Here is a 12218-nt window from a genome sequence, read left to right as displayed (position 1 = left end):
ACCACCAGGGAAGTCCCCAGGGAGACATCCTTAATTCCTCTCTTCTTCACCTCTCACATCTAGTCCACTCATGACTCTCCTACCAAAACATATCCTGGAGCTCCCTATTCATGATCATTGTCACGCTAGCCTTCCTCACTTACCCTCCTGCTGCCCTATAACTGATTATCCCTGAAGCCAGAGCTTTTAGAGCCACGGACCAACTCGTGTCACTCACTTGCTCTCAATCTGCCATGGTTTCCCACCTCACTTAGATTTAAATCCTAACTCTTTATCCTAACATGCAAGGCCCACATGGGGCCAACAGGGATCTGCCTTCTTCTCTGACCTCATCTCCTACCACTCTTCTCCTTTAGCCTCATGCCCTCCATCCTATCTCCCTAACATGCCAAGCTTGCTACTACCTCACAACCTTTGCACCTGCTGGTTTTCTGAGGGTAACAGCAGGGGCGGGGGAAGGAGAAGCCTGAATATTTTTTGTACAGATAGTAATAATGATAGCATGCACACATATTTATGTGTGCTTACTGTATGGCAGGAACCATGCCAAGGACTTAAACTCACTGAATCCTTACAACAACCCTATAGGATGGACACTGGTATTTCTCCCACTTGGAGATGAAGAAACCAAGGCACATAGAGTTAAAGTATTTGCTCCAGGTCACATAGTGTCTTGGGTCAGGGTCCCCAGAAAGCAGGCTCTCAGTCAGAGATATGCAGTTTGGAGATGTTTTGGAGACCGTCCCTGTGCTCCTGGTAATAACACCTACCAGGAGGTGAAAGAAACAGGATTGGGCGGAGGGAGAAGTTGAACTGTGACACAGCTGCAACAGAGGCCTCAGCGTGTCCTTCAGGGCACTCTAGAACGGAGATGATCCCTCAGAGCTGTCCCGCACTGGAGGCTAAGGGGCCAGGCCTTTATATACCTGCACAGACAGAACCATGGACGGCAGACTGTCCCTAGGGAAGGGGCATGCATATCTTTATACATGGTAGGTTTCTTTACCAAGGGCAATAACTGGAGAAGGACTTAGCTGCGAGCTACCAGCATCCAGCTTTCCTGGCAGTAGAAGAATGAGAGCCCCAGCCCTGGATGGGGAATTTGAGCAGTACATCATAGTATCCAGGATACATTATGCATTTGTTTCTAGTTTGTGGAGCAAATTACCCTAATACTTAGAGGATTAAAAAAACAAACATTTATTAGGACTTCCCTGGTGGCGCAGTGGTTAAGAACCTGCCTGCCAATGCAGGGGACACGGGTTTGGGCCCTGGTCCCGGAGGATCCCACATGTCGTGGAGCAACAAAGCCCACGCGCCACAACTACTGAGACTGAGCTCTGAGAAGCCCATGCACCACAATGAAGAATAGCCCCTGCTCTCTACAACTAGAGAAAGCCCACACGCAGCAATGAAGACCCAACGCAGCCAATAAATAAATCAATAAATAATAAAAAGATAAAAACACTTGGAACTTTTTTTAAAAAAAAAAAACCCAAACATTTATTATCTCATAGTTTCTATGGGTCAAGAATCTGGGGATGGCTTAGCTGGGTGCCTCTAGCTCAAGGCTGTTAAAGAAAAAATTATTCTGACACTTGTTAAAATGGTAAGGAAGACTTTATCCAGGACAATTGTGATAGGTGTCAATGCTATCACAATAGGTGAGAGAGATTGGGCTCAACTCCAAATACGACAAAGACAGCTGGAAATTTGTAGCCAACAAGCGGAATGACGGGGTCAGTGGATGAAAAATTTCTTAAGAGGAAACATCAAGGGTAGGGGGATTCTTGCTAAGCTGACTTAATAGGATTCTTGCTGAAGGCAGGCCAGGATGATCAGCTATCATGGGTAGGGGATGGGGAATATGTTGAGATATCAAGGGTAAGGGGATTCTTGCTAAAGTGACTTAGCAGGATTCTTGCTACAACTGGGCTATGCAGGCCCAGCAAGGATGGGGGCCAAGGCCAAGGCCTAGACAAGAAGAAGGGTCAGAGAGCCTGACTAGAGTTTGGTTAAGTGGAGAGTATTTGTCAAGGCCTCTCCTGAAGTTACAGTCAAGCTATTGGTCAAGGCTGTGGTCTTCTCTGGAGGCTTGAGTTGGGAAGTGGGGAGATGGTGGAACATATTCAAATGATATTTAAGTGGTAAAATGGTAGGAATTGTGGGAGAGGATTCTGGGAAGATACAGTGGAGTAGGAAGCCCCAGGAATCTGGCTCCCCACCTAGACAACATTTGCACTGGCAGAATAGTCTGATGTAATTCTTTTGGAACTCTGGAGTCTGTTGAACGCTTACAACTTCCAGGGGAGACTTGGAAGGTAAATTGTGGTGTGTGCATGAGCGAAATATGGTACATACATACAATGGGATAGTATTCAGTCTTAAAAAGGAAGGAGGGCACTCGGCGGCGACCACTGCGCAGGTCGGACCTCGTTCGCTCGTAACTCGCTCCGCTTCCTCTGCAGCCATGTCTGACAAACCCGATATGGCTGAGATTGAGAAATTCGATAAGTCGAAACTGAAGAAAACAGAAACGAAAGAGAAAAATCCACTGCCTTCACAAGAAACGATTGAACAGGAGAAGCAAGCGGGCGAGTCGTAATGAGGCGTGCGCCGCCAATATGCACTGTACATTCCACGAGCACTGCCTTCTTATTTTACTTCTTTTAGCTGTTTAACTTTGTAAGATGCAAAGAGGTTGGATCAAGTTTAAATGACTGTGCTGCCCTTTTTCACATCAAAGAATGGAGAACTACTGACAACGAAGGCCGCGCCTGCTTCCCATCCGCCTCTCTGGCTGGCAGGGAAGGAAAAGAACTTGCATGTTGGTGAAGGAGGCTGGGTGGGACGACAGTGAAATCTAGAGTAAAGAGCAAGCTGGTCCAGGGTGTCCTGCGGGCTGTAAAATGCAGTTTAATCAGTGCCATTTTTTTTTTTTGTTCAAATGATTTTAATTATTGGAATGCACAATTATTTTAATATGCAAATAAAAAGTTTTAAAACCTGAAAAAAATAAAAAAAAGGAAGGAAATTCTGGGCTTCTCTGGTGGCGCAGTGTTACGAATCCGCCTGCCAATGCAGGGGACACGGGTTTGAGCCCTGGTCCGGGAAGATCCCACATGCCGTGGAGCAACTAAGCCCGTGTGCCACAACTACTGAGCTTGTGCTCTAGAGTCCATGAGCCACAACTACTGAGCCTGTGTGCCACAACTACGGAAGCCCACGCGCCAGAGCCTGTGTTCTGCAACAAGAGAAGCCACTGCAATGAGAAGCCTGCGCACCGCAACGAAGAGTAGCCCCCGCTAGCCGCAACTAGAGAAAGCCCGCGCGCAACAGCGAAGACCCAATACAGCCAAAAATAAATAAATAAGATAAATAAATTTTTTTAAAAAAGGAAGGAAATTCTGATACATGTTACTACATGGATGAACCTTGAAGACATTATAAGTGAAATAAGCCAATCACAAAAAGGCAAATATGTATTATTACACTTATATGAGGTACTTAGAGAAGTCGAATTCTTAGAGACAGAAGTATAATGGTGGTTTCCAGGGGCTGGGGAGAGGCGGGAATGGGGAGTTATTGTCTAATAGGTACAGAGTTTCAGTTTCACAAGATGAAGAGTTATAGGTATGAATGGTGGTGATGGTTCCACAACAATGTGAATATATATACACCACTGAACTGTGCACTTAAAAATGGTTAAGATGGTAAACTTTGTTATGTGTATTTTTCCACAATGAAAAAGGAAGACTTCAATTAAAAAATCAGTTGAATATAAATATTATAAATATTTCTGGGAAGAAATGGTAGGGGTTGCAGCATCTTCATTTTCATATTATTTAGTGATATTTTCATCTGATTTTTAAAGGTGCTTTTATTATTTTTAATTTTTAAAATTTATTTATTTATTTGGTTGTGCCAGGTCTTAGTTGCAGCATGTGGGATCTTTTAGTTGTGGCATGTGGAATCTTTAGTTGCAGCATGTGAACTCTTACTTGTGGCATGTGGGATCTAGTTCCCTGACCAGGGATCAAACCCAGACGTCCTGCATTGGGAGCGCGGAGTCTTAGCTACTGGACCAGCAGGGAAGTCCCTGTTTCATCTGATTTTGAGAGGAAAATTAGAAAAGAGCAAAGAGCTTGTTTGCTGGACATTAGGAAACCCATAGCACAGATAGGAAAAAGCTGCAAGTGCTGGTTTGCTCCCCATTGTATGTGTGAGAGTTTCTCCTTCTCATATCTTACCATTAGACTTGAGATAAATTAGTCTTTCCTTGAAAACAAGTTTACACAAACCAATCACCTCTGTTGACAAATTTGCGTAAAAGCAAGCAGTGAGAGCTAGTGCACCTCAGAGAAGGCTTCGCTCAGTTGACCTTCAGCTCCGAATTACACTTCTACTGACTAAAAAACACTTCTAAATGGCCCTTGGGAAGTAATTTGCCCAGATAGAAATACAAAGGCAAGAGAATCATTGAAGAGAAGGGCATTTTGTTTGGCGTTTAAGCGCTGAAATAGAGGAATCAGTAATGAAATGTGTGGTAACTTTCGTGATTTAAAAACAACCAGAGCACAAGGGCCCAACTGCTCATCAGTGAATCTTTGGGGCCCCAAGAGTAGGTAACTCTGCCCCAATTTGGCTCTAGCTTCGAGAAGCAGAGGCTGGTGCACTAGGATGCAGCAGGTTCCTTAGGTGTTCGGGGCTTGCATTCAGGAAGTATTAGGGAAGTCATGGCACCTGCAGTTTGGGTCTTCATGCCCATGTTAAGTTTCTTCTGCTGAGATATGATTACCAGGGGATTACTGCCTGAAAGTACCCTTGGGGAGTCCCACGGTGACTCCAGATTAGGGCCACAGGAAGCCAGAAAGACCAGGGTCAAATCCTAGCTCTACCTATCAATTGCTCTGTGACTCTGGAGAGATATTTGACTTCCTTATAGCCCTGAGAGTTTGTTTCAGTAGGTCTGAGACAGGATCTAGGAATCTCTATTTTTAACCAGCCCAGCATATGACTCTTGATACTAGAATCCTGGTTTGGGGCTGTTTCCTAGAATTGGTAGTACCTAGAGTCAAGCATGAACCCTGGAGCCAGACTGCCTGCGTTAATTTCAGCTCCACCAATTTAGGAGTTGTATACTCTTGGGCAAGTTACTTCACGTCACTGTCTCAATTTCCCTATCCATAAAATGGTGATAAAGGTCGTACCTATCCCATGGGGTTATTGTGAGGTGATCTCAAGTATGCTAATTGCATAAAGCATTTAAAATGAAGCCACTTACACAGCAAACACTGTGTTATTCTAGAGCTACAAACCTTTATCTACAACTCCAAAATTAAAAGAATACTAAAAATCAAAAAGTCTTCCCCTGACGTTTGGCACAAATTAACTTGGCAGCAAAACCTGATCTAACTGACAGGAGGCTATTGTTAGTCTGTATTTATCCCTTATTCTGTATTAATAAACTTAAGAAATATCAACATGTTTGATTATGGAATGCTGCTCCACAGCCCCAGAATAGGTGTAACATCATAAATTGTATATTTGTGTATTTCCTAAAAATCTGAAATATTCTCAATTTCAAAACACAGGAGTTTCAGAGAAGGGAGTGTGAACCTATATTTTATTATCCTTTGTTGGCCAGAGACCCTGTGTGACAACCATTGTGAGAAAACTCGCCATCTGGTGGTTGCAGTGGAGAACAAACAAAAACAGAATAAAACAAATAAAATACACAAAATGCCATTATTAAAAGTTCCAATAGTGTAGAGCTTCCAATACAGTATATATACAAAAAATTGATTGTAACTTAAATTGATTACTAAGTCTAAATTGATTAGACTCTAAATTGGAATCGTAAATTTAAAAATATTTTAAAATTGCTTTATCAGTTTGCTGAGGTTTCCTAATTGCAGAGTGACTCCTACTCCTAGCCAGGATGCAGGTGGATTTAGCATGTGCTACTTAGACTAGAATACTCTTTGATATTTTTTACTTTCCAATGCTTTCATTCTCACTTTCTTCTCTGAGACTTCCTTTTCTTACCTAATAGAATGCAAATCAAATGCCTTTGGACACCTTTCCCTTTATACCTAACACAACCTTTATGCCTGGGGTCAGCAAACTTTTTCTGTTAAGGGCCAGTTTGGACTTTGTGGGCCATTTGGTTGCACCTACTCAACTCTGCCATTGTGGAATGCAAGCAGTCATAGACATTACATAAATGAATCAGGGTGGCTTGTGTACAAAACTTCATTTATGGACACTGAAATTTAAATTTCATGTAATTTTCACAAGCCACAAATATTAGTCATGATTTTTAAAAACCATTTTAAAATGTAAAAACTATTCTTAGCTTGTGAGATGTGCAAACACAGGCAGTGGGCCAGATTTGGCTCATGGTGTAACAGGGAAGAGCCAATTCTGACTCCATGTTGGATCTGTTTCTTTTACTTTAAGCTTTGCTTTTTGTTGCTTTTGATATTGTAATCAAATTACAGTCTATAGCTGTAAGCATACAAAATGGCCTGCCACAGGGAACCCTGCCCCTCTGGCTGTTAAACTAAAAGGCTTTTGTTCAGCTCACAGAGAGACATTGACCCTGCCCACCTGTGAACAGCTGCAGAAAAGAAATGAACACATCCCCTCCTATTTTTTGTTTTTTTTAAAAAGATTTTATTTATTTATTTTTGGCTGTGTCAGGTCTTAGTTGCGGCATGCAGACTCTTTGTTGCGGCACGTGGGCTTCTCTCTAGTTGTGGCACACAGGCTCCAGAGTGTGTGGGCTCTATAGTTTGTGGCACACAGGCTCTCTAGTTGAGGCACGTGAGCTCAGTAGTTGTGGCACACAGGCTTAGTTGCCCTGCAGCATGTGGGATCTTAGTTCCCTGAGCAGGGATCGAACCTGAGTCCCTTGCATTGTAAGGCGGATTCTTTACCACTGGATCACCAGGAGGTCCCCATCCCCTCCTATTTTGCAAGATAAATGGTCTTTTTACTTTACTTCCTCACCTCCTCCCCCTTTGTTCTACAAAAGAAACTGGCATTGAGACCCCGATAAGATGGTTTTTTGGGGACCCTAGTCCGCCATCTTCTCGGTCTGCTGGCTTTCCAAATAAAGTCTCTATTCCTTGCCTTAACACCTTGTCTCTCGATTTACTGGCCTGTCATGTGGCGAGTAGAGCTTGGACTTGGTAACAATGGGAGGGCTATAGTTTGCTGATGCCTGCCCTAACTCAGCGTTTCACAACCAGTTAAGCAGTGATGTCAATTCTTACTGTACATTCTTCTAAAATTCAGACTTCTCTGGAATTTCCCACATTCAGAAGTTATTTGGCAGGTAAGATTCTGTTCAGGGAGCACTTTGGAGTCAGGCCGCACCCCTTATCCCCACCTTCCTGTTGAACCATCCAGGTCTACGTATTACTTTCACTGAGCTTGTCAAATGAAATACTTTGTTTTGTGCAGGCGTGTAAAATATTGTTGTTCTGTTGCTTTCTTTTCCTTTGCTAACCCAGAAGGCTTAAGACCTTTACTATTACTATCTGGTCTAAGACGTTCCTAAATGGAGCAGATTTTTAAAATTTTCTAAATCGATAAAGCCAAAGTCTGATTTTTTTGTTTGTTTTGGAACTATCATTAAAAAATTTTTTTTTAAATCTTTGCAATAATCAAACTTACAAAAACGTTAGTACATTACAGATAATCTTCTCCTGACCCATCTGAGAGTCGTTGACCTGATGACCCATCGCCCCCTAATACTTCATCAGGAAATTAACACTGATGTTACTACCACATAGTCCTCAGACTCGTTTCAGCAACTGTTCTAATAACGTTCTTGATAGCGAAATGATCCACTTCAGTTCGTTCAGTTAATGTATGTGTCTTCAGTTCTTTGGTTATTCTTTGACCTTGGTAGCCTTGGCACTTTTGAAGATCATAGGCCTGTTATTTTGTAAAATAACAATTTTCAATTTGGATTTACCTTATACTTCCTCATGATTACATTCAGGTTTTGCATCTTTGGCAGAAATATCACAGAAGGGATGCTGTGTTCTTCTCATTGCATCCTATCAAGTGGTGGAAGACTTAGATTTCTCCCATTTTGTTCACTTAAGGTGAACTCTGCCAGGCTTCTCCATTTTAAAACTCCTCTTTTTCCCATTGTACTTAAAAAATATTTTATGGAGAGGTACTTTGAAATTACTTACATATCCCATGCTTCATTAAACTATTCATTCATTCATATCAGTATAGACTCATAGTTTTCTCTTTTATTCAGTGATTTATAAGCCATTATTTGGATGCTCAGATTGTTCCAGATTTGCCCGGTAAGTCCCTTAAGGCTGGGTCTGTGTCCTTTTGACATGTGATTACTTTTTTGAGTACTTCCTTGCTTTCTTGCTCATCTTGTACTTTTCCTGCCCGGCCATGGAATCCGCCATTTCTCCAAAGACTCCTGGCTCCTTTAAGTGGAGAATGTAGTGCCTGAATCTGGATGCTAGGTGTATATGCACTGCACTGGAGGAAGAGGGGAACTGCTGCTCCATGGCTCAGTTAGTGGACAGTGCTCCCCTATATTTCTTTATGTTGAAATTCATGAGTTCACACCAAAACCCAATACCCCCTATATTCAAACCCAATACCAGAGTTTATTCTAGTCTTTTCCCTTTCTGATGTGTAACATCTCCTCTAAAAATGAGAAAGCTGGCTTCCGTTATCCTTAATATTTCTGCTTATTTAATCAAGTTCCCTGTTCCTACCCAATCCACCATTGCCATCCCTCCCCTGCGTGGATGCCCTCCCCATCCCAAGTGTAGGATGACTTCCAGCACTAGGCCACACCCCCAGCTCCTACCCACACACACCAGGCTGGGAACCCATGTGGATGCCTGCCCCCATCTAATGGTGGAATTGTGGGTAAAGGAAAAAGGGGAAGGGGAAGGCTGAGTCTTGTTGAGGTTTTATGTAAATTCCACAAAGGAAGAGATCTTGGTTTTTGCTGATGTATCCCAAATACCTAAAACAGATCCTAGCACGCGGTAGGCAATAAAAAACACCTTGAAAAATTTATAAAACTATAGGGTAAACAGTTCATTTAAATTCTTTATATTCAAATATTTAACTTCAAGATATTTCCCCATCATAATAGATTAACTTTTTATAACTATAAAGTTATCAGATTCAGGAAACAGTTAAAAAAAAAGGTTAAATCTCTGATTAGGCAATGTGAAGTTTGTCTTAAATTTGGATTTATGTGCATGGATAAAACCTCACAGAATTGCACTGAAAACAACAACATTGTTTGGGACCAATTTAACAAAATAGAAAAGGTATTACTTCTGAACAATATTAACAGATACATTGTTAAATCAGAACACACGGAGACAACTTCAGAGATGGATACAGGTATGGGGGGGCTGAAGCTTACATAACTTTGGAAGCATTTTTTAAGGAAAAGAATTAGGTACAGGGTCTTATAAGGGGACTGTGTAAGTGAGGAGCCCTGAATTTTAGGTAGCAAGTCTGCTCCTGGAAGGAAGTCAGAGTGAAAGTGTCCAGGCCCAATGCTCAGCACAGAGCAGGCATACAAAATTTTAAGATATTACTGAAGAACTCTGCATCCAGCCTGTTCTTCTACATATTAGGTCCTAAACAAATCTCTCTTAGATACTGCTAACTGACCCCTGACTTGTCCCTTCTTAGAAAACAGGTTTTAACGAAAGTTTTGCTGTTTAAGCAGGAATGACACAGGATTCCAATAAGGTCTTATCATTTTAATTGACTTTAATGATTATTGCTCATCTGCAAGGATTAATATTGCATTCATTAAAAATCATACAAAATAAACTTGTTCCTCCCAAGTTGCTCTCTACACGCTCCCTCTGATGCCAGACATTTTCCCACAGTGTCCTTTGTTACATGGCTTGACAGAGACGGAGCCCTTATCTAGTATTCCTATGGACACAGTAATAGATATGGGAGCAGGGGGCAGGCCACAGGGCAGCAGGACCTGGGCCCCTTCCCTCCAGCAGAGCTCACACGATGGATACCACTGTTGGCCAGGTTACCTCCCCTAAAGGATGTGCTGTTCTGATTGGCTGGTTAAACGCCTTGGGAAAAAGGGCTTGAACCATTAGCATCTACAGAGAAGAAAGCATGGTCACACTGGCAAGGAGTGGGAATGGGCTGGTTACGGAGAAACAGGAGAGGGAAAAATGTTTTGGCAAGATCACTGACCCCTGCTAGGAAGTCACAGAGTGAAAGTTTTCCTTCTTAAGTTTCTATTTTTAATGTCTGTCTTCTCTGATCAATGGCAATAGGGAAATGAAAATTTCTAGTACCTAGCACTACTGCCTGACCCAACTTTGAAGGATCACCAGCTAGAACAAGTTGAGAATTTAGAATCCTGGATAATTATACACTTAAAGCTCATGAGCACAAAGCTCACCTGACCATGCAGAAATGCTGGTAAGCAGGGTGCATGGCATGGGAGTACATCTCTCTTATCTCTGAGGATTCTTTCAGAGTGTGAGCCAGGACACGCCGATTATTTCCTCTACGCGCAAACTGCCCTTTAAGGTCTCAGTTCATAAACTTTCTGTGACATGCGTCAATCAAAAGTGGTACTGCTTCTGTAAAACTAAAGCCCCAGACAAGTTATACAGAGCTAATTTCCCTCAGCCTGACCCAATTTATCATTCCTCCTCCCATCCACATCTACCTCCCTTTAAGTATTTTAAATTGCAGAAGCACAGCTGATTAGAAACTTGCTCTTAAAGGATAAATCCTAAAGACAGAGCTCAGTGCTGTATACTGAGTAATGGCTCAAGAAATTTGCTTTCAGCACAAGCTGATGGGGCAGAGCTGATAAAATTTACTGTTATGGCCCCAGTTCACTGATGCTATAAACTATGGGCTAGAAACAGAGGGATTATCAGAGTTTGAGATCTGCATTTCTCTAGACTCAACTCTGCACTTTTAGCTCCAAAGGTTCAAAAGATAAACTGATAACAACCACTCAAGCAGCTCCTCAGTATTAAGACTAAACATTTTTCTTACTTAAAAAAACAAAATAAAAAAACAAAAAACAAAAAAACAAACAAAACAAAAACAAACAGAAAAACCCAGAAATAAATGCTAGGGGACAAAATTCAACTTAATAGAGTACAGTCTGGATAAAAACCTGGAAAATGAGAGGGTCTGGTGGGAGTGGAGGAAGGGCTGTACTAAATCCAAGTGGGCCTACCAGATCTTAACAAGCGACACTCACTAGTACACATCTCTGAACCAAACATACCACCTTTACACAGGAAACAGGGCTTGGAACATCTAGGGGAAATTAACATGCACCACCTATATATAACCTACCTGCCTGGTAGGTACCATCCCTGCTCCTCTGAAGAAGTGAAAGAGCACTGATTTCAGCAGCTAAGAAATGGGCTCTTTTAAGGCAATTTAGACATTGCAGATTGTTCCACATAGAAGGTACCTTAGCATTTCCTGTTAATAAGGTACCCAATTAAGACTATGAAGTCCCCAGAAATGGTAAAGAAAGAATCACCTTTCTGGGCTGGGAGAGTAAAATCCTTCTTTAGTGACTAGGGTGAGAAACCTTGAATCTCAGTTTCATCTAAAGAGCCATGAAGCAAGTTCCTGTGTGGTCTGCAGAACTTGGATAATGAGATGAAAAAACAAGAAAGAAATTATAGGAAAAAAAATCAAGAGGAAAGGATTAAGAAGAAAATAAAAGTTTTCTTAAAAAATATTTCTTTTAGAGTTGTGTGGTTCACGTGGACTGGTCCTTGGTAATACGGTCCATTAGTATCTGTAAAGAAAGAGATTGACTGTTTAGTATTTGTGTCTTCCACATGAGCGTTCCAAGAAAAGAATCCAAAACAGAGAACACTCTCCAGGGTCCTTCCCCTGCCCAGGCCAGGGATGCCTGCAGTAATTCCCCAGGGATTGTTCCTCCCTGCGCTTCCAAAGGATTTCCAGCAATGCCACCTCTAGCTGTATCTCCTGCTCTCTAACACTATACATCAGTGGTCTTCAACCCTGACAATACATTAGAATAATCTGAAGAAGTTTTACAAAATAAGCCGGGGCCCCATTCTAGACTAACTCTATTAGAATCTCTGGGGGTGAGGCTCAAGCTCCAAAATCTTAGGAAATGCTGACTTCTTTACATCTACTACTAGATACACAATTTCTCT

The 12218-nt window shown here is 41.9% G+C and overlaps 2 protein-coding genes across 4 annotated transcripts in view; one reads left to right on the top strand and one right to left on the bottom strand.

The window, feature by feature from the left end:
• Nucleotides 1-2401: 2401 nt before the first annotated feature.
• Nucleotides 2402-2914, top strand: LOC137219104 (thymosin beta-4). The gene has a single exon (XM_067727190.1). It carries the CDS (start codon nucleotides 2471-2473, stop codon nucleotides 2603-2605), a length of 135 nt encoding a protein of 44 aa, XP_067583291.1. The 5' UTR covers nucleotides 2402-2470; the 3' UTR covers nucleotides 2606-2914.
• A 6850-nt stretch (nucleotides 2915-9764) lies between these two features.
• The window catches only part of AHCYL1 (adenosylhomocysteinase like 1), a 45917-nt gene continuing 43463 nt past the window's right edge, over nucleotides 9765-12218 (bottom strand). For all 3 annotated transcript variants that reach the window (XM_067727187.1, XM_067727185.1, XM_067727188.1), the window contains exon 17: nucleotides 9765-11830. In XM_067727187.1, coding sequence (XP_067583288.1) covers nucleotides 11824-11830 — 7 coding nt within the window. In that variant the 3' untranslated portion in view covers nucleotides 9765-11823. The remainder of the gene's footprint in view (nucleotides 11831-12218) is intronic.

This window comes from Pseudorca crassidens, chromosome 2 (genome assembly GCF_039906515.1).
Source record: "Pseudorca crassidens isolate mPseCra1 chromosome 2, mPseCra1.hap1, whole genome shotgun sequence".
In the NCBI taxonomy this organism is placed as follows: Eukaryota; Metazoa; Chordata; class Mammalia; order Artiodactyla; family Delphinidae; genus Pseudorca; species Pseudorca crassidens.
This window is presented reverse-complemented; position numbering and strand designations above follow the sequence as displayed.